At 39.3% G+C, this 23,652-nt stretch overlaps 1 protein-coding gene across 1 annotated transcript in view; it reads left to right on the forward strand.

Moving 5' to 3' along the window:
• Positions 1-23,652, forward strand: part of LOC118806084 (potassium channel subfamily T member 2) — a 154,556-nt gene that overhangs the window by 59,123 nt on the left and 71,781 nt on the right. The window contains exons 7-11 of the mRNA XM_036567408.1: positions 2,957-3,031; positions 4,456-4,539; positions 5,945-6,039; positions 6,944-7,124; positions 20,893-21,057. Of these exons, the coding sequence (XP_036423301.1) occupies positions 2,957-3,031; positions 4,456-4,539; positions 5,945-6,039; positions 6,944-7,124; positions 20,893-21,057 (600 nt within the window). The remainder of the gene's footprint in view (positions 1-2,956; positions 3,032-4,455; positions 4,540-5,944; positions 6,040-6,943; positions 7,125-20,892; positions 21,058-23,652) is intronic.

Genomic DNA, 23,652 nt, shown 5'->3' on the forward strand with positions numbered 1-23,652 from the left:
CTCAGCACCCGGTTTTGGATCCAGTCACTTGAACAAGTGTTTCGGTAGTGACAATTTAGGCTAATTTTGAGCGGAACTGAAAAACACTAGCCAACACAGCTTTGAACGTTTATGCGCACTTAAAATGATAATATTTATTGTTAAAACACAAAAAAGGTTTACTTAATTGCAAATATGTTTCGCTAGTGACAGTTCTTAATGTTCCGCACTGATTTTCAGATTTTGGGACACATTTACTTCAAAATAAGATCTAACTGCTCACCATCTGGTCATGAGGAACAGGGATGCAGTCTCACTTCCTGCTCTAACATTAGGCTCCACCTACGGACTAAACCTCTTTGTGTTTTGGTTGTGAGATGAAAACATTTTTTTTTTTTTGTTTTTTATTTTAAAAATTTGACTTATGATAATTCTAAATCTTTCCACTTGCACTTTAAAGGAAATTAAAAATATTTGAAAGAAGACATGCAAAAAGTCATAACGTAATCCTGGTAAATATTTGTAATAATATAAGGTCAATAATTGGTTTTTATTAATTTATTTATTTTTTTACTGCAGTTTGAAGTCAGTTGAATGGTCCATATACAGTTGTGTAGGCAAGTTTTAAGACCCCTGGTCAAATTACATGTTTTGCTAAGTTTCTAAGTGAAAATAAGTTGTAGCACATCCTTTATATTGAGCGAACTTAATATGACGTGTTAATGCGCCATTTCTGTTTATTTGTTGAGTTTAACACATTGGGAATACAATGTAAACGAGGCATAAACTTTGCTCACTTTTATTTTTTTTTCCCCAATATGTTGACCTCAGTGAATAAACAGTGATTGTGCATTAAAATGTGTGTTCTCTGTAGATTTACTCAGTGTTTACTCATTTTCACTTAGAAAATCAACAAAACATGTCACATGACTGAGGTGGCCCAGCTCTGCATATGCCTGCATATAAATATAAATAAAGATTACCTATCTGTCTCCTTCCAGCCCTTTGGAAAGCATTGTTGCAGGAAAAACAATAAACAAGTGTAGTCCTCAGGGGTCCCACACTCGAATTTTGGCTCTATCCTGGCTCCCAACACATATAAACCAAGCAATCAAGAACCGGTGCCCCCAATTCCATTTCTTTTCTTATGCTTGCCCACCTCCCCAAGTGTTCGCTTGCTGAAAGAAGGCAGGGGTGCTGTAGTTTTGAAAACAGATCAGGCTGCCCCCCTTAAACATTTGCAAATGGAGTTGGTACAAATTGTCACCCCAGCTGTTAACTTCCTAAGTACCTAGCTTAATTAAACTGGAGTTAGGCCAGGCTCGACTTTGCTAAGTAGCAGACCACCTTGCTATCTAACTATATCTTGGGATATGGCGGTTTTGTAGACTATCTTGAATGAAACAGAGGGTTTGAGGGGCTTTTCTGGATCCTGTTAGGAATTGGAACTCGGTTCAAGGGCAAGCGCGGAGGGGACTTCTAGGAGTGCCTTTCTTCTCCAGAATCAGGAAACTAGTACAGTTGTGCTTGGTAGGTGGGATCCAGTCAAAATGTGGACTAGGTGGGCAGAGCCTGGTTGGGCAGAACTGTCTTGTGGATCTTTGTATGCGTCAGTGTGACTTTAGCTCAGGTGCAGTCACTTAGCATGACCGGCTTCAGGATCAAAGATAAGAGAGAGGAGGAGGAGGAGGAGGAGGAGGAGGAGAGAAGACCAGGTATGACAGTGAGAGAGATAGATAGACAGATAAAGAGACGGTGAGAGAGAGAGAGAGAGAGACGTGTGTACCAATCAGCTCTTTGTTTTCTGAGAGCTCTTGTGCTGGCTGAGTAAGTGGGGGAACGGAGCAGGAGGCATGCTCTTCCCTTTCAGAGCCTTTGAGTTTCACGCCTCCTTTGAAGTCGGCTGCAGATCCTCCCTGCGATTAATGGAGTCCGCCGCCGCTTCCCCCAAAGCATCTCCCACTCTCTCTCTCTCTCTCTCTCTCTCTCTCCCTCTCTCTCCCCCTCTCTCTCCATCTCTCTCTCTCAAGTCTCTCCAAGCTGCATTGATTTCTGCCGAAATATACAAGTCCGCTCCGCCCACGCCTGAGCTGGCGCGGGTCATGTTCGTCTACGGTTGTCACGATACTAGAAATTTGACTTGTTGTCACAATGCTTTATATCAACACTGTCATTTAGCAGAAAACAAAAAACATACTATGTCTGTACTGTAGTTGAGTTATGAAAGTTGGTTGAATCCGCCATAGTGTAGTAGTCAAGACCACTAACAGCAAATCTGAGTCATTACAGAGACCTTCTCTATGGGTTGCCAGGTCCAGCAAACATCCAGAAAACATCTCTACCCCAAATGTTTACTTAAAAGCTGTACATCAGAAGCTAAATATATGTTATTTTCTCCTGGGACTGCATTTAACCAGCTCCGTTTGGCAGGAAAACCACAAACCTGGCAACCCTGATGGCAGGTGGGCGTGCTGTACCAAACACTGCATAGCATAACCAATGAAAAATTAAAGTGCACAATTCTACACAGCTACCTCTTCTGTAGGTGTGTGTGCTCATGATACATATATATGTATATATATATATATAGACAGAAAATATAGATAATAAGAGATCTTAAGAGATCCAAAGAGGATGGAAAGGGGGGGGTGGTGCAGGGTGACAGCTTGTTATGGTTCTAATGTAATTAATATTTCTGATTTCGAGTTGTGACCTCATCTGTGTGAAACTTCAGATGTTAAATGAAACAATGAACTAAATAATTGAAACATGGCCTCATTCACTGTGTTTAGCAGTTCTTTTTCACAGTTTAATCCAGAAGAGTGAGGCTTACAAGTCACTGTAAAAGGAAAACATATCCAGTGCCTTTTCTCCTCATCTTAAACCCAAGCAAAGATGGTCTCGGGCTGCCAATCAGCCAACGTCCCACTTCCAGGGGCTCACATACACTGACCTAGGCTTCTCCCTGTGTGTCCAGGGCAACGTGTGGGAGCAAGTGTTGCGTGTCCCGTTCATCCTGGAGATGATCAGTGCAGTTCCCTTCGTTATCACTGTGAGTGTCCACTCCAGCTTCTTACACAAGCAGCACAAAGCACTTCTCCCAGCCCACTCTGAGACAGGCAGAGCACAAGAGCTGTATTAATGTTGGTGCATGTATTATGAGAACTAGTTGTACTTTATCGGCTTTATTTTGCATACATAATGAAAAGACACATAATTGCACATAATTGCAGATACCCGACCTTTCATAAGTAATATATGTGTATTATTTATAATAATATACACTTATCATCCACTTTATTAGAAATTCTTACTTTGTTTGTCCACTCACTGACCCCTTACTTCCAACAGTACAAGTTGTTCATTTTTCAGGAGACATTTCTGAGATCAGCTAATATAATCCGTTAGGATCAGACCACTGTTACACGGCCTCGCTCTGCTCTCATTCTGGACAAACTTTGTGTAAATGAGCAGAGCAGCGACCAATCAGATGATCAGGACCACAGTCATGCGGTGAGATTTACTACTGGAAAGCACTCAGAGCGGGAGATGTAACGGTTGATAAAACATTATTAAAACAATACGCCACAAGAGGCCGTGCGTTACTGAGATTTTATCACAACGTGAAACGGAGTGCCAAAAACTCCCTTCTCGTGATAAAATTGCAGTAACACAGCCTCAAGTGGCTTATTGCTTTTATAAAACGCCAGCCAACAAAAGATATGATAAAATACACAATTTTCCAGAAAATAATTGAAGTTATTATTAATAATAATTGACATAAACAAGTATTCTGCCAAAAATGATAACACAGCACTGTTTAATGCAAAAACTTTAGCTTTATAAGTACTTTTTGGTCACCCAGTCATCACTATGAGTCTTATTTAGCGCCAATCCAGCGGTGCCCTCTACTCGTTCTGGGGCTGAATCTCAAATGGCTCCCCTAGTGGACTACATAGGAATTTAAATACTGGATCCTGCACCCCAACGGTGCAAAATATAGCTAAGAAATAGTCATTTGGGACTCAAATCCATATCCATACTCAATAAATGATGTACTGTTTGTCTGTGGAGGTTAGAATTCTGAAATTTTAATAGCTAGCACCCTATTTAGGGAGTACAGAGCCGTTTGGGATTCAGCCTGGGTTTGACGCTCCTCCTGACTGGAACACAAAACATTTGAAGCATGTAATCTATTCAAGTGACGTTCTTTTATGCTGCCATTTCACAGTTAATCATACCATATGTACTTTAATTCAAGCCTGTGATGTTAATGATAGAGTTGTTTAGGCCGTTGGCTTTTAGCCTGTTAGCTAGTTCTAGTTAAGAACATTAGTTGTCTTCTATTTGAGATCTGCTTGCCTTATTGGTCTATAACGCTTTGTCCTATTGTAGACGTTTTGTTATGTGGTTATGATGACTGTTTATTTGTAATGCAGCTCAATAAACGGGAATTCTTTTCATCCTTTCTGGCAGGTGATTTTGCCCTCTTTCCGAAACCTCTTCATCCCCGTCTTTCTGAACTGCTGGCTGGCCAAACATGCTCTGGAGAACATGATCGTAAGAAAAACAAATGTTGTTTTTCTCCTGTGAGCATTGCTCATAGCGTTCTCTCCCCATCTACCTGTTTTTCCTGTGTTTTTGTTAAAAAAAAAGCTGCAGTGGGCCTCTCGGAGCACAGAGTGCAAATTAGTAAAATTGACATACAGTCCGAACAGCGTGAGACTAATTGCAATTAAGCGCATTAGCATGAACTCCGGCTGAAATCATAGCTGCTGGTTTGATTTTTTTACTTTTTGAAATGAGCATGATTGCAGAAAACCTACGAAATTGTAATCTGCTGAGCTTCTTCCTTTGAAGCAGGGAAGCTATGGAATAGATTTGAAATAGAATGAGAGCGCTCGCATTGATAATCCTGTTAATGAAATATCAGTGGCTGGTGACGCTTTTAAAAATGTTATTAGTGCATATCTGTGTCTTTTCTAGCGTGTTCCCTTTCTCTGTCTAATTTCACTCTTTCAGTAAGCCTCTCTAAGCCTCCTACCCTGTCTGACTTGAAGTGATTTCTGGAGGCTTCGGGAGGCTTTTCTGACATTTACTCTTCTGCTACTGAATGTTCCCTTACAGTCCAGTAGACTGATTCTCGTCGTGCTCTCAAATGATCCCAGATTCCAAGAAAATGATCATTCTTAAAGCAGTTGTGATTGCCTTTTGGAATAAAACATGGATCCCCTTCAGATCCTTTTTTGCTCTCAAGAGATTACAAATAAGAAATTATCCCAAATTCCAGAAAAAAGATCTTAAATTCCCACAGTGTCAGTAGTTATAGGAAAATATTTATATTACAAATTAAGATTCCTCAGACTTTTAATTGAATTTTGGGATCCAAGCATTCAAATCAGTGCTTTAGAATTGTAGTTAATATAGTTTACCGTTATCCAGTGCCTGCATATGAGATATCAGATTCCTACAAATGATTTCAGATTCCAAAGAAATTATTCCAAATTCTAAGAAAAGGATCCCAAATTCCAAGAAAATGACCACAGATTCCAGGGACGTGATCCCAAATTCTAAGAAAATGAGCCCAGATTCCAAGGAAATGATCCCAATTTCTAAGAAAAAGATCCCAATTTCCAAGAAAATGACCAAAGATTCCAAGGATATGATCCCAAATTCTAAGAAAATGATCCCAAATTCCAGGAAGATGACCACAGGTTCCAAGGAAATGATCCCAAATTCCAAGAAAATGATCCCAAATTCTAGGAAAATGATCACAGGTTCCAAGGAAATGATCCCAACTTTCAAGAGAATGATTTTAGATTTGGGTTTGCCTTTCTGGAATCTGACATGTATCCTTTGGGAAATTTGGGATCCAAACCTTCAAATCAATATCAATAACATTTGTTTTTAGTTATTCACTGTTCGTGTGTGTGTGTGTGTGTGTGTGTGTGTGTGTGTCTTTCAGAATGACCTGCACAGAGCCATCCAGCGCACCCACTCAGCCATGTTCAACCAGGTGCTCATCCTCATCAGCACCCTCCTCTGCCTCATCTTCACCTGGTGAGAGAGAGAGAGAGAGAGAGAGAGAGAGAGAGAGAGAGAGAGAGAGAGAGAGGCATTTTTCAAATTGCAATTTTCTTTTTAATATCTGTGAGCACTATCTTTGTAATTATCACCTTTTAAACAATGTCTTTGGCAATAGAGTATGAAAAGCAGAGAGAGAGAGCAAGAGAGAGATTGAGAAAGAGAGTGTCAGAGAGATATTAGAAGAGTGATGTTGAGAAAGAAGGAGACAGCAAGACAGAAGATAAATAGAGAGATAGATACAAAGAGAGAGATACAAAGAAAGAGATTAAGAAAGACAGAGAGCAAGAGAGTGAGATACTGAGAAAGTAAGAGAGAGAAAGAGATATAGAGAGAGATTAAGAAAGAGAGACAGAGTGAGAGAGAAAGATATTGAGAAAGAGATATATTGAGAAAGGAACAGTGAAAGACAGTGAGAAAGAGTGTGTGAGACATTGAGAGAGACAGAGAGTGAGGGAGAGATATTGAGAACGAGGCAGAGAGAGAGAGAGAGAGAGATGTTTAGAGAATAATTAGAGGGAAATCCTGGATCAGACTGTTTAAGTTGAGTGTGTATCTGTGTGAGGGTTGCTGTACTGTTAGTAGATCAGTGTTTGGAAGGAGCTGAGTGTGTATGTGTGTGTGTGTGTGTGTGTGTGTGTGTGTGTGTTTGTGGGGGGTTGGGGCCTTTTCACCATTGACTGTCAGATGTTAACTCTTAGTGACCCCTCAACGCAAACACACACACACACAAACACACACACACACAAACACACACACACACACAAATCCCCTGACCCCTTTTCATTTTAAAGTTCGATAGATCCATATTAACCCTGTCTCTCTCTCTCTCTCTCTCCCTCTCTCTCTCTCTCTCTCTCTCTCTCTCTCTCTCTCTCAGTATCTGTGGTATTCAGCACCTGGAGAGAGCGGGGAATAATCTGACCCTGTTCGATTCCCTTTATTTCTGCGTGGTCACTTTCTCCACTGTGGGATTTGGAGACGTCACGCCGAAGATTTGGCCTTCGCAGCTCCTGGTGGTCATCATGATCTGCGTAGCGCTCATTGTGCTGCCCATTCAGGTGTGTAGCAGAGCACCTTGACCTTTGACCCCCCTAAAAGCTTTCCCCCTGACATCACATCACATCAGGGAAATGCACAGTTGGATTCTCTAAAACTTGATTTGTTTATTCCACTCAGATGGTTTGTGCGAAATGATTTCCTCGACTCATTTGAGTCATATTAAGTTAATTTGGTTTTTATGTTTCACTTGTTAGCTCAAATTACACAGCTAAATGAAGGAAGGGCAGCTAAAAGGCAACAACTCATCTCTCATAAACCTTTTAGAGTGAAAGTTATACAGTGTGAATATTATCTCCATTTAGGGCTGTGATGGGAACAGACATGGACGTTTTGGTTTGTCATTCTCTAAATGGCACCAGAATCATAATCAGAATCATCAACTACCTAAGTGCTTTTTCACATACAAGGAATTTGTAATCACATAAAAACAGAAAAAATGCAAGATGTAAATGTTATAAATAACAAAAAATATGTAATGCAGATAGTTAAAACTGTAATACTGTACAGATTCAGGTGGAGTGGGTAGTTTGTGTAGCAGCCTACTGTAAAATAGTATAATATTTTCATAACAGTAAATAGCAGGGCAACGTAAACTTTTACATAAGGTAGCACTGATGCAAAAGAAGATTAATTAAAATATTGTAGCACTAGGATAGAACACTCATATAAAGTATTGATCATATTAAGTGGAGCAGTTTGTTGTTGAAAAAGGCAGCAAGTAATTTTTTTTGTTCATTTCATGAAATGTACAGATGTGCACAACAATGAGGATCTCCCCAAAAAGGGGCACTATTAGCACACACCAGTAGGAGCTCAGAAATGCATGTCTAAATAGATATAGATTATTAAGGTGTAAGCATCAATGTTCTTTAATATGTGATTTTAATTTAATCCATGACTGAATCATCTCTTAATTCTAAAGTGACTTTTATCCTATTTGTGTATTAATTTGTCTCTTTTCATTACTCTCATAAAGTAGCTTGACTTTATTGACAGCTAGCCTACAGCTTGAGGCTACATACTGTCTCAGTTTCTGTTTTTTGCAGTAATATCGATAAATATAGTTGTACGGCAGGGCAACTGTTAAATTTGTTAAAGCAGTGGGTTAAACAAAGCTTTACCTAATTCATGCTGTTTAAGATTTCATGTTGAGTGACAGGGCATGCTGTAGGCTAGGAGTAAGCTAACAACAGATTTACCAAGCAATTATAATGCAATGGTTTAGGCCTGTTCATTTTAGGGCAGCGACTATTCTATAATCGATTTGTTGGTCCATTATGACTTCGATTAACTGATATTTGGGAGGAAAAATCCTGCAGATATTAGTCTGGCATTAATGTTTCATTCAACAAATTAAAAAAAGGATTATTCTTTGTTTGTAAACATGAAACGCCTACTTTGGCTTCTTATTCATATTTTCTAAAAAGGTCCCAGCAACATTACAACTATGTAAACTCCAATAAAGGAACACAAACAAATTTTGTTTCTGTGTTTCTCCTTTAATGATAAAGTAAAAACGAATGAAATAGCTTCTGTGTGGTCGATAACATCATGTAATGAAAAGATATTACAGATCCTGTGCTAACAGGACCGACATCAGCTGTGTCAGATACTGAGACCTAAAATAGCTCATCATATAAAACAGCAATAACAAGGAATGCGATGTTGGCGTTTTCAAATATCAATCAACATTCAAATACTTGTATTTTAGATGTTGATGCTTCGCTTGTTTCCAGCTTATGGAGGCGAAGTTGAACTCTAAACGCTTCGCTTGTCTTCCGAAATAAAATAAGTCGAGAATAAGCACAGTGACAAACATCTGACGACTTTGCTGTTCAATCATTTTACAGTAGGAAACGAATCCATTTATGTGAATAGGAATCGACTGTGTAGCAGTCTGCAATCACCTTTACACGTTTCTTCCACATTGTGTCTCAAGTCTTACCAAGTCTTAAGGCTGAAGTCTGAGTTAAAGTCCAAGTCATTGGTGTTCAAGTCAAAGTCGAGTCGAAAGTCTTGGTTTTCTCGAGTCGAATCGCAAGTCTTGGTTTTCTTGAGTCGAGTCTCAAGTCATCAAATTTGTGACTCGAGTCAGACTCAAGTCATTATGACTTGAGTCCACACCTCTGGTTTAACGATTGCTTTTTGCTTAATGTAGCAGGCTTAAACAATGCACCACGTTTTTTTTTCCATGGTGATAATTTAGCTCCTGGTAAACAGTACCTCAGTACCTCAGAACATTGCCAAACATTATGCTAATTATTTGATTATTAGTTGATTAAATTACATGAATAATCATATCAAACTATTTGTTTTTAATTGCAGTCTTAATCTGTCCTAACTATTTGAACATTTTTCATATATGCAAAATAAACACCATCTGCATTAGTAACACACTATAAACAGACTTATTTTGACTTATTTTGTGTGCTACAGTTTTTTTTATGTTGAATAGGATTTTTATCACTGTTCTATAAAGCTTGTCCAGCCTAGCAAAAGTAGCTGAGCAAGGACATATTTCGAATGCACGTATGGGTCATTTGTGTGTGCATGTTATGAAATGGCATGTTGTGAAATTGCTTTCTCTCGGTTGTACTTGAACTGTCATCTCTTTTATGCTTATAGCATCTGCTTATGATGAGAAAGTGTTGAGGCGAGTTGCTGTTGCATCTTCAGGCTCCTGAGAATCCGCACAGCTGCCAGCTTTCACACTTACACACACACAAGCATATAATACAAAGCCTTACACCCCTCCCCCCACGGAAACACACACACATTCACGCTCGCACATGAATCATCCACTCTCACACATTCATAAACAGTATAGACTCCCAGAAGGCCTGTGATTCTAAAAGTAGAGGGACAACATAAACATACAGACAGAAAGCAAACAGTACGGAGACCACCCCAGTCAAAACAGACATTAAGTACATTATTTTTCCAGCGATATTTCTGAGGAGATTGAATATAAGATAATCCACTTGTATAAGGAAGAGGAAGGTCAAAAGTGGTTTTTCTGAAAATGTAGTTTCAAAAATGATTCAGAGAAAATGGGACTCCTAACAACCACGCAGACCTGGTAGACCACCAAAACTATCCCCATCAGATAAACAGCACTTAATGCTTTCATCTTTGAGAGAGAGGAGAAAATTGAGCTCCACTCTTACTTCAGATCTGAAAACATCTACAAGTGTTTCTGTCCATCCTTCCACTGTGAGAAGACAACTCAACGCTCAACGCTGGGTCTGAAAGGATGTGTAGCTGACAAGAAGCTCTTACTGAGAAAAGGAAACAGACAAAAAAAGAAGAAAAATTGCAAATCAAACAAAGAAGCTGCTGGTGTTCTCAGAACAATAGACTGACCACCCCAGAGTCCAGACCTCAACATCACTGAATGTTTGGGATTACCTGGATTGTGAGAAGCAGAAAATGCAACCAACTTCCAAGACTGAACTTTGGAGGTGTGGAAAAACATCCCTGCAGATTTCTTTGAGAAACTGAAAGCGAGTCTCCTGGAAAGAGCAGAAGCTGAAACAAAGGTACAGCGTGGACACACTTGAGCTCACAGTACAAAGAGTCTCTCATATTGTACAAAGTGGGATAGAGGAGTAGATATTTAATTGCTATTGCATCTGCATGTCACAACAGATGCAAAAATGATCAAACAGCAATAACCGTGATGGTGGTGCACACGGTCACTGCACATGTCTAGGGTGCAGATTTCTCTCACCAGTTCACACATATATCAGATTTCTGACCGTTAAAAAACTCTGCTTTCACCATGGCAGTGTCTACGTGGATTCATGGCACTATCAGTTATGCAAAAGTCATGGGAGGATGCTTTTTTCCAATGCCAGCGTGTAAACACAGCATTAGCTTGCTCCACTGTTTCTCCTGATGGTGGGAAATTAGCTGAGCTGTGCTGGTTCCTATAGGCTACTTACCTAGCTAGTGATTAGAAGTACTTGACCATGGTAAAGAGAACAAAGATCAGTAGTGTGAAAGGTCTCCAGCCATTCACCTTAGACATCTACTCCTAGAACTGTAAAAAGTAGGACTACCCATTGTGGTTGAAGTTGGCTGCGTATCCACATTATCCACCTTAAATGGTGCATCAGTCGACCCCTTAACAAGCAGTTTTATTACACACTACTATAACCTAACAATAGCTCCATTAGTTTGCATTGTCCCTTTAGTTGCTGGATAGTAAGGCTTTGTGTAAAATAAACCTGGATTGTTAAGGGGTTAACTGCTGTACCATTTAAGGTGGATTGGAAAATGAGCTTTGTTAGCTTTGTTCCATGATATCGCTGTTGTCGGAAGAAAACCTCGCATCTCCAAAATGATAACTTTACAGGAGAAAGAAAAAACCTACTTTACTTTTAATGTAAGTCAATGGAAGCAGATGTTTTACCAAGTCATTTTGGGTCATTTTTTCTAGTCCATTCATCATGAAATCGACATACAATATAAAGGGTAAGAGACATTTTCAAATTATGTCAAAAACTGAAAAACGTCAAAAATGGAGATACAAGGTTTTCTTCCGACAACAGCGATATACTGTCACAGACAGCATTTGTGTGTTGTTACAGTGATTAATGTCAGCTGGTTGAATGTGAGGTAAGCAGTTGTGTTTAATTGACTTTAATATTCAAAGATGTTTTTCCCCTCTGGTTACAGAAATGGGGTGGGCAGTTTTCTAAACATGTAGCTATAATTAACTAGGCTATTTGGTGGATGTCATTCTTGGTATAGCCATGTATCTGGGACACGATGCCTGCAAGCTGGCCCCCGCAACCTGTAACCAGTTTCCTGCCTTTAAAATGAAATTCTGACTATGCCACTAACACTGAATTTCTGAATTTGTCTGTCTTTTCATCAATTATTATGTACAAATTCCTGAAGATGATGTCACATACATGTGCCGAGTGTAGCATCACTCACTGCATATAGAGATATTTGAACCCAGTTTTGACAGCCCTCTGCCAGTTGTACATGACTGCAGCCCTAACAATTCAGAAACGTCCAGCAGAGCGGGCACTGGCCCATTTAATAAGGGCTGAAGTCACTGTCCCACTTCAACATTGCCCATTGAACCCCTGGCAACATCAGTCCAGAACTACCATTATCAGCATGACTTTTGTTTGCTACATAAAATCTTCTTCAATATTTTTTGCATTTCTACTTTATTGATAACCAACTTTTCCACCTTGTGGGAAAACAATATTTCTTTTGAATGTCTGGCTTTTCCATCCAGGTCTTTTATGCGCTATTTCAAAATTCACATAGAAGAGTGGGTGAAACCCCCTCCAGTGACACACTCGTATGCACCTGCTTATCTCTCTCATGGGTTCACACACACACACGCACACACTCATACACAGGCTGGCTCTCCTGAGGGAGTGTAAGAGTGGAGGAATGAGCTTTGATGTGCACAGCGAGGGTTTCCCTGTGCTGCCTCACAGGAAGTGGAAATGGCAGGGCAGGTCCAGTGTGGCTCTTCCCCACCTGCTTTTATCCACAAACACCAGCTGACATTTACAGCAGCGCACACACACACACACACACACAGCAGTGAAAAATAGACTGGGGTATGTGTGTGTGTGTGTGTGTGTGTGTGTGTGTGTGTGTGTGTGAGGGCAACTGCTGTAGGAACCCTGCTATGAAGGGTATAGCCATAAATAAAGGAACCTAAGTAGCTCTTAGTATGTATACATAGTAGGAAAAAACTTCAATTGGGATAGAACCCTTACATTATGTGGGGGTTCTTTAAACATACACAATAATAGATGTAAAAAAGGTAGGGAATTTATTTTCTATAGGGAAAAAAATGGTTCCTCTAAATGACTCTGAAGAAGGAAATTAATTTGTTCTGTTGGCAATGAAAATGCTGCAAAATCATGGCTTAAAGCTGCACTATGTAATAGTTTTTGTTTAAATTGAAAGTAGCATTGCTGAGTATAGAGAAAAAAGAACACATTAAAATATGGTGTCTCTGCGCTGATGTGAGTCACCCTGTAAAGCCTGAAATAATCATTTAAAAGTTGGAGGGACCAGGATGGACTTGGCGGGAGTTTTTCGGACCAAGTCGGACATGTATGTGCTGGGCAAATATTAAGTACAGAGTATAATGTATAAAGTCGTTAAGTACAAGTTATTTTTCAGGTGATATTACTGAGTATATTAGATATAAGTCTGTTTGCATGAGGAAAAGAAAGTCAAGGAGAATAAGTGAAAAAACAGGAGTTTCCAAAACTGGAGTTCAAAAATTTTGAATAGATATAGAGAAAATGGGATCTTTCATCTTTGAGAGAGAGGAGAAAATCAAACTCCACTTTTGCTTCAGATCTGAAAAAACCCACAGGTGTGTCTGTCCATCCTTCCACTGTGAGAACACAACTCAGCACTATGGGTCTGAAAGGATGTGTAATTGCAATAAGTAGCCTTACAGAGTATGGAGAAAAATGAAACTGATTAAAATGTGGTGTGTGTGCGCCACTACAAGTCGCTCTGTAAAGCCTGAAATAATCATCTGAAAGTCAGAGGGACCAGGATGGAGGGAGTTTTTTGGACCACAACGTGTTAATGTCACACGCACAGGCTTAATAAGAAAGTGTGATGTTCAGGTCTCAAATGCAGAATAAACATCATACTGATGAGGATATGATGACAATAGTAGATGATTCACTTACATCCGCAGAAGACATGATGTTCACCCAGTTCTCTTTGAATCCTTTTTCGTCCGCTTGTGGGGATCCGAAGCACAACCGACATAACAAAATGTTCTTCTGCACGTTGCAGAAAAAAAACATGTTATTAGAGCAGTGGTGTTCTGCACTCTGTCTGCAGAACCATGATAACTTGAACCATTTGAACATTTGAGTGGTTCTTTGTGGTTCTTCTGCTTCTCTAAGGTTTCCTAGAGGAACATGTTAGAAAAAGAGATTTGTGAGAGTGAAGAACCTTCTCATAAAGCAGCTGTAATGTTAAGGTTCTACTTTAACTATTCTTACTAGAACCTTTATATTATGTGGATTTTTTTAAATTGTTCTTTAGACTCTCACATTCCATTAATAACAATGGTTCTATGAAGGAAAATGTTCTTTAAGTAACCAAAACTTGTTCTTCTAAAGCCTCTCAAAGAACCCTTTTAGGTTCCGTTTATTTTCAAGAGAAAAAAAGAAGAAAAAAAAACCCAAAAAACATTGATTTGTTGTGTCAGCAATGAAAAGAAAATGTTGCAAAATGTAAAATAGCTGCATTAATAATTTTAAACACAATTTTCAAGAGTCACCCTTCACATCTGGGCCTAGTGAAAAGTGTCCTTCACAAGTTCCTTAATAAGAGCAGCTGTTATATATAGAACCATGACAAATCAAAGAACAATTGGAATGCTCAACTGGTTCTTTAAATTGATATGATGAACTGTTGCATAGTGTTTTTTACGGTTCTGTGTAGCACCAAAAAGGGTTCCACTATTGTTACAGCAACAAAGTTCTTGTTTTAGCAAAGACTGTACTGAGTACTGTATTAATGCTCTAAAGCCACATCAGTGCATCCTACTTCATAGACGTTGCCCACCTTAATCTGCTGCAATTAACATCACTAAACTTACAGCCGTGCTTGGGAACAGGCATCTAGAACCACAATTGATGTGCTGGGACATCAGTGTAGATGGAGATAGCAGTACTTATTACTGTAATCTCTCCACAGAGTATTGCTGATATTGATGCATATCACAGTGCGGTGGTAACTTTCATCCTCCACTTTTGTCTGTATAATAAACCCCCTTTAGCTGTAGGAGGCAGTATGTAAACCCTGAGGTCACTCCAACACAACTGGGCTCAGTACATTTCTGTGAAAGTCTGTAGAAAACTCTAGCTGGAGTAAACAGGATTATGAAGCGTTATTTAATATTGACAGTTTGACATCCAGTGCTAGGAAGGTGAAGGCTAGCACATGCTAACACAGGGGTGTCAAACTCAACCACTAAAGGGGCCATATTAAAAAATCCATGGGCCAGAGAAAATATTTTTATTTCATTTTTAATTAACCTCTTATTGACCAGGATATATTTTGGTTTGTCCATTTGAATTTACATGATCAAATCGTAAGGCAAATTATTCAGTAACTGCATGAAATAAATGTAATTTTTTTATTTTATTTATTTATTTATTTATTTATTTGTTTATTTATTAAAAAGCTCCCCTCGAATTAACAGAACATGGGTTTTATGATCATACACATATCGCTATATGCTTACAATTTACTGCTGAAAGCCAAAAATCTTAGACGCTCTTTGTATTATTTTATAAAAATAATAGTTTAGTATATTAAATATTAAATAGAGTATATCACTGAAGAGACGCCATCTGTTTATAGTTAATAGCCAAGATTTGTGGAAAAATGGGTCGACTTTCAGTAGCCAAAAAAAACAGTTTTTTTTTTTTTTAAAGTGTTTAAAATTACATCACCCATCTATTTGACTGGAAAGAAGACAGTTACAGCTCTCATATGACACCCACCTTTGGAATGTAGCTTATGTAATATGAAAGTTAAGAAGAATATGACAAAGTGCATTTTAGAACCACCAGTGGTCTCAAGGAGTTGAAAAGGTTAATGTTGTGCTGTAACCCGACCTGGCCATTGTTATTCAAAATACGCAAAAACGTCAGCAGTAAAATACAGACACTTGTAGTAGACCTCGAAATATTACATGAATACTTTAAAAATTCCAAATTTAAATGTCCCCAGAAGCTCAGTCCTTTAAACCTACCTGACTGAACTAGACACCTGGCATCCTTTATTTGCTTCAAGTTCATTAATACTTATAATACAGCTGCTGAACTGACGTTGGGTGCTCATACTGGTTGAACTGAAGCTGAAATGCAGCTAGCGTGTTTGGTGATATGACGTGTGGAATTGCGTAGAATTGTGTAGATTGTTGTTGGGGTAGAAGAGTCAGAGCGCACATTACGTTGAGTGCATGCTGGGGACTGTGGCGCAGCGCATTGTGAAATGGGCTAATATTAATAGAAAATTGAACTAATTTTGCGGGCCGGATAGGATTGTGTCGCAGGCCTGATCTGCCCCGCGGGCCTTGTCTGTGACACATGGGCGCTAACATATGAATCATATGAGTCAAAAAGAGCTATTGCATCTTTCATAGCTGCTGCAAAGGGGTCAATGGACAGCGCAACAATTTCTGTTTATTTGCTAATTAACATATTGAAAAAATAAAACACAAAATATAAAATGTGCCATAAATGTAATAAAACCAATATGTTAAATACAGCAAATAAACAGTAATGTGCAGGAGTCTGTCTTTCATCACAGAAAACATTGTTTTCTCTCTCTGTGGTAATGGAACAGGGTCATTTTCTAATGATTTAATGAAATTTCAAATGGCCAGAATGCATTAGGCTAGTTAGTGGTTATTATGCTCACTATAGCAATGTTTTGGGACCTGATGCTCGCTAGTTGCATCATAATGTCTCGTGTGCTTTTTATCCTCATGAGACACCACTGTAAAAACACAGGGAACACCTATTTAAACTAAGGACTACGTGACTGTGCTGCCTAAGGGCCTCTGATGATTATGTCCCTTGTCACTGTGCAGAACACGAGAGTCTCTCCTCACTCTCTGAGCGTCTGTGAGTGTGTGTGTGTGTGGGGAAAAAAACACAGATCACCTGCTGAGCTCTTAGGATTGTGTTGTTTTCAAGGGGTCTCTTGGAGGCTTGGTTAACCAGCCACCTCTGCCTGCTCTCCTCAGTGCACATGCTAGGTTCATTCAGCATAAGGTTGGCCTGTATTCCCGTTTTAAAAATCAATCAGCTTTAGAGCACAATAGGGCTTTTTTAAATATCCTGATATATGGATATAATCAGTTCTACAGTGGTATGCAAATGTTTATCTGCTGATGTTAATGCAGAGTTACATTATATTTGATTAATTTAAAAAATATGCAGTAATAAAATTGCACTTGTGGCATGTGCAAAAACACCCTCTTTGGCAGATATCAACTTCCAGACTCAATGAACCATGAACATTCAAACAACGCTTTGTATGATTAATGGGTTCTTTGTATCATGAAAGGGTTCTTCAGATTGATGGAGGGTTTTTGTGTATGTTTTTGGAATTTTCTTTACTAAAGAACCCTTGAAGAACCCTCATTTTTAATTGTGTAGGTTTAATCAACTTCCATAAAGGTTAAATACTACCACTGTTATGTTAACACCAGGATTGAGAAATACTTCAAAGGTTTTTTTGTGTTACTTTTGGTGCAAACAGGGTTGAGCAGTATAACAGTAAGAAGGTTTACCACTGTATTTAAAAAGGAAGCTTAATTTCAAAATTATGACATTAAATTTCTATTCCACATCTGAACGGCTAAATAAACACTTTCCACTCACTGATTGACGGTGTGGGAGGTCACCAGTAGGGGGTGCTGATAGAAAGAGGGGAAAATCAGAGCCAGGGAAAACCTCAGGAAAACGAAGCATGGTAGTGGCTCAGCCACGGTTTGGAGCGAATGATACACACACCACAGCTTTCACACTAACACCAGTCACTCTACTTTGCGCTCAGACATGTCCTCTAAATGGTTATCATTTTAGCGGCAGTTAGATGGATTGAAGCCTGTGCTGTAGTGTGGCACATTTGGCCTGCCGACTAAGCTCTTGGTAGCTTAGCCAAAACACTACAGTCCCAAACACGACAGAACAGGTTAAATTTTGATGTTCTGTCACTCCAACAACGGCCACTCGACTTTTACTTTCACTGACATTAGTTTTTAATCAACTACACTTGTGTCAGCAGAGCACAGTTACTCAGAATCAAACCTATACTGAGGTGTGTGGCACTGACTGGGTCTGTAACCTGCTCACTAAGATAACTAAGGTGGACAGTCAAACTACAGATTCAAATCCAACAGAACAGTTTTAATTTCACCATTCTGTCCTTATGGTGCTGGAAATGACTCAAATATAACTGTTATGCTAGTTATATTCAACTCCCTTGGAGGTTAAATGCTAGCACTGTTATCAAATGGTGTGATTAATACCTTATAGATGGTGGTCTTCCTCACTTAGGGTACTGGAAAATCCCCTTTTTATTGGTTTTCTTATTTTACTTGAAACATGTAAGCACCTCGTATTATGTTCTTTTATTTTTATTTATATTAATCACCTTGAATGGCCTTTATGTGTGAAACATGCTATATAAATGAACTTGCCCTGCCCTACCTTGCCTAGAGTCAGTTTGAAAACATGCAGTGGCCAGCTTTAGATATATCTAAGGTAAAAATCATGTCACGTCGCTAAACGTGCACACAATGTTATCAGATTTGGAAAATAAAATAATTTTACTCTTCTTGTTTAAGCTCCATACATCATGCCTGAATGAGACACACAATGAAATACGATGAAATATTTATTATGTAACTACTTTGGCGGCCTCTTGTGGACCCAGTCGGTATTGCATATCTGCAGTTTTCTCTGCCACATAGTGCCACTCCTGCTGCTCCCACTCTCCCACCTGCACATTATGGAAAGCAGACACATTACATCCGCAATCCACAGAAGCCTCAGAGCACACGTTAAAGCCGACACGAGTCAACAGTGCTCATGCACACGCCTCCACAGTATTTCCCTAAACGTTCTGTTCCAAGTGTCCTCCTCTTAGACCACTCAGCACCAGACAGCACCCACCGGCCCTATTAAGAGCATGTCAAATCTTCTAACAGAATCCCTTAATGCACTCCATGCCTCTCCCACTCACGCCCACACCGCTGAGGCGATGCCCAGCCGTGCTATTGAAGATCTTTTTTATTATAGATTTTTTTGTATACTGTTATATGAATCTATAAAATCCCTACCCCATACTGAATACACAGTGTCTCCCAAGTCATCAGCAGGAAATGGAGGGGGCTCACCATTATCGCCTTGCTCGTTTTATGGCCTATGGATTTTCCGGATGGACCTGTTTACAGACTAAATGCAGTGCAACAAATCACAGATTGTCGCTGTCATATCGGAACGCTTTTTTTCCCCCTGTTTATTTTTGAAAATGCCAGCTGCCTGTTGCGTTGTATTTAAAATCCTGTTATAATCTAAGATCTTGTTACATGAACGTACATTAAAAAGAACAAGATTTTTCTTCTTTCTTTAGGACAGTTATGATAAACTGCACTCAGTAATCTATTAAACACATAGAATATTTTATTTGTTCTAAAATCACAATATATTGACAATCAAAGTGCATTTTCCATTTTCTCCCAAGAGGACACTTTGTCTGTTATTCATAACTGTCAGCACAGGCTGTATGTTCTGTCTTTGATTTCAAAGGGAGGAATATAAAATACGGCAGCAGCTGCCCAGCTATTGATTTATGAAGATAAAGTGGTGTTGTTTTCAGACAGCCACGTCCACTGGAAGTTATTAGAAAGTTGACAGTGATGAGTGAGGAAGCTATCAACAATAATGGCCAAGCTGAAATATGTTAGCAGTCAGAGGAGTCAATCAGTGGGAAATATCTGGGGGATTATTTACTGTTATTGCTGGTGTTTCTGTATTAGAACTTGTTTCACCTTTAGAGGTCACAGCTATAACCTGCATATGAATTATTTCTCACTTGTAGCTCACTAAAAGAAGCAGATATACTTTTAATGAGATTTTTGAGGAGAAGGTCCACTTGCATAAGGAAGATCAAAGGTGAAATAAATGAAAATAAAATCCAAAACTGGAGTTCAAACAATAATCAAAAAATTGACCTGGAAGACCACTCAAACTGTCCCCATCAGATAAACCCTGCTTAAAGCTTTCATCTTTGAGAGAGAGGAGAAAATCAAGCTCCTCTGTGAAAAAATCCACAGCTGTTTCTGTCCATCCTTCCACTGTGAGAAGACAACTCAACACTATGGGTCTGAAAGGATGTGTAGCTCTCAAGAAGCTCTTACTGAGAAAAGGACATAGATAAGAAAGAATAGACTTTGCATTATAACACTGAAACTGGAAATCTGAGATGTGACAAAGTTTTATAGACTGATGAATGTAAATTTGTCAACAGGATTTCTTAGATTATGAGATTCAGAAAGTGTGACCAATTTCTAAGACTGATTTTTGGATATATATGTTGGAAAAATATCCTGAGTCTCCTGAAAAGTATGCAAGAGTTAGCAAAGACAAAGATCAGACACACTAAATACCAAAACAAATAGTTATATTAATTGTTATGGTTTTTGAGTAATTTTCGGATATTTATTTTTCTGAAAATGAAATAACTTGTACTTTATAACTGTTTAAAATAAACAAATGAAAGGGTGGTCTCTGACTTTTGCACAGTGCTGTATCTGTCATTTTTTGACATCAGAACAAGCTGAAAAGAGTCAGAAGCCCAAACTTCAATCTGTTGAATGTAAAAGCAATTCATTATGTAACTGTGTAATTATAATGTAACTATTCATTTATATTACATTAGTATAGCAAAATGACAATGACTCCAAACATGTAAATAAGCTTATAAGCAATAAGCAATCAGGCTCTGTATTCATAAGAGCCTTTGTTTTTCTCCAACAGTGCTTAGATGTCAGCTCTCAGCACCCTGTTTTAAATATACGCACACACCCCAAAGTACCCAAGCCTGTTATTACTGTCATTTTCTCAGACGTTGGTGTGTCATTTCCTGTCTTTTGGCTTTCTTGGTGAGACTCTATTCTGAAGGATTTGCGTGAGGTTGGTTTGATGTCCGGTTTAATTCTCTCCTCAGTTTGAGCAGCTGGCCTTCCTGTGGATGGAGAGACAGAAGTCAGGAGGAAACTACAGCCGCTATAGAGCACAAACCGAAAAGCACGTGGTACTGTGTGTGAGCTGCCTGAAGATAGACCTCCTCATGGACTTCCTCAATGAGTTCTTCGCCCATCCTAGACTGCAGGTGTGTGGGCAGGGTGTGTGTGTGTCCAGATAAGCTTGTGTGCGTGTATGTAGACATATTCATAAATGTGCATGTTGATAACATGTATAAACACTGTGTGACCAAAAGTACGTGGACATTCCTCCTATTTATTGAGTTCAGGTATATCAGCCACACACATTGATAACAGATGTATAAAATCAAGCACATAGCCCTGCAGTTTCCATAGACCAGGGGTGCCCAATCCAGAGTCTGGAGATCTACCACCCTGCACAGTTTAGCTCCTGCCCTAATCAAAGACACCTGATCCAGGTAATGAAGGCCTTCAGGGGCATCTGAGTATTAGAGCCAGGTGTGTTGGATTTGAACTCTGGAGTGTGGTAGATCTCCAGGACCGGGATTGGGCACCCTTGCCATATACAAATATCAGTAGAATTTGTTGTACTGAAGAGCTTGGTGACTTTAAATGTGGTGCTGTTAAGCCACCTTTGCTACAAGTCAGTTTGTGGAATTTCTACTCTGCTAGATCTACCCTAGTCAACTGTAAGTGCTATTATTGTGAAATGGGAGTGTCTGGAAGCAACAGCAACTCAGCCACAAAGCGGCAGACCACACAAACTCACAGAGCGGGGTCACTGAGTGCTGAAGCATGTAGTGCATAAGAATCATCTATCTTCTGTTGCGTCACTTACTACTGACTTCCAATCTGCCTCTGGAAGCACAATCAGAATAGGAAACATGCGTCTGGAGCTTCATGAAATGAGAGTTTTCATGGCTGAGCAGCTGAACACAAGCCTAGGCCTAAGATCGCAATGACAGGCATTGGCTGGAGTGGTTTAACGCAGCTGCCACTTGACTAAAGCAGTCTGCTGGACGAATCTAGTTTGGATAAATGCCAGGAGAATGTTACCTGCTGGAATGCATAGTGCCAACGGCAGAGGAGGGGGGATAATGGCCTGGGGCTGTTTTTCAGGGTTTGGGCTCCTTAGTTCCAGTGAAGGGAAATATTAGTGCTACAGCAGACAAAGACATTTTAGACAGCTTTACACTTCCAACTTTTTGGTAACAGTTTATGGAAGGCCCTTTACTGTTCCAGCATGACTGTGCCTTACTGCATAAAACATAAATAAAGACATGGTTTGACATGTTTGGTGTGGAGGAACTCCACTGGCCTGCACAGAGCCCTGACCTCAACACCCCTGAACACCTTTGGGATGAATTGGAACTTCAAATGCTAGTCAGGCTTCTCATCCAACATCAGTGCCTGAACACACAAATCCTCTTTTGACTGAATGGGCACAAATTCCCAAAGACAAACTCCCAAATCTTGTGGTAAGCTTCCCAGAAGAGTGGAGGAGGCTGTTATAGCCACAAAGGGGGGGCCAACTCCATATTCATGCCCATGATTTTAGAATGGGATATCCAACGAGCTCATATAAGTGTGATGGTCAGGTGTCCACAGACCTTTGGCCATATAGTGTATGTTTGCATGTGAGTGTATGTACAGAATATACTGTTCAAAAGTTTGGAATCACTGTTTTCAATAATATGAAACCAGTTTCACCACATGTTTAAAATAATATGCCAGTCCTGTTGAGCTCCAAAGATTTCAAATAGTGAAACATTTAATAACAAGGAAGTTGTTCACATTGCATTTAAAAACCCAAATCTGATCTTTTTCTTCATTTGTGACACAAATTTGTGTGGCAGTGTGAACAGTAAAACACATAGAACCTGACAGTTGTAGCTCAATTTGGGCCTTTTTCATACGTAGTACTGAAATCCATGAAATACATATCTGAATTTAAATAAATACCTGATTTAAAAGTCACAATGCAACTTTTAAATCAATTCAACTTAGTCCTCAACTTATTTCACACACCAGAAACAAACACCTTAAAGCAAGTTGCACTGTAGAAAACTCACAGACTCAGGTTACTTCACAGTGGTGGTGATAGGAACCAGAGGTTGCAATGTCTGTAACCCAGATATAAACATTTCATTGACCAAAATTACCAGTGAATCTACACTGTTAATTGAGTTTTATATGCAATGTTGATGGTGTTAAAATAGTGGAAAACCTGAAGTAAAGTAAGTTTTATTTTGGGTACTGTTTTTTTTAAATAAGAACATATGATAATACGCATCAGACAGGGTATTTGAAATGTTTCATGTGTAAACTTTCTGTGAGGGAGCTTTTAGAGGCACTAAATGCTTCACATGTCTGGTTCCTATCACAACCACTGTGAACAATTCTGACAGATTTCTTTAAAATTGAGTATTTCACATCAAACCACTCTGACAAATAATAATGTACTTATGAACCATTTTGCAAAGCTGGGTGGAATTCCCCTCAATAGATAATAGGGTTAATAGGTTTGATAGGTTTGAACTTTTTAACCTACATAGTATGTTGTTATTCTGTATAAAATGGCAAAAATTGTTAATATGACAAGCCATTCCAAAGCTTATGAACGGTACAGGCGTGGTTGGTATAGTGTAGTGGGTAACATCTCTGCCTTCCACGCTGTAGGCTAGGGTTCAATCCCTGCCTGGGCAAACACCCTACGCTTTACCAACAAGAGTCCTTGGGCGAGACTCCTAACACTACCTTTG

Source organism: Colossoma macropomum, unplaced genomic scaffold (genome assembly GCF_904425465.1).
Source record: "Colossoma macropomum unplaced genomic scaffold, Colossoma_macropomum, whole genome shotgun sequence".
NCBI lineage: Eukaryota > Metazoa > Chordata > Actinopteri > Characiformes > Serrasalmidae > Colossoma > Colossoma macropomum.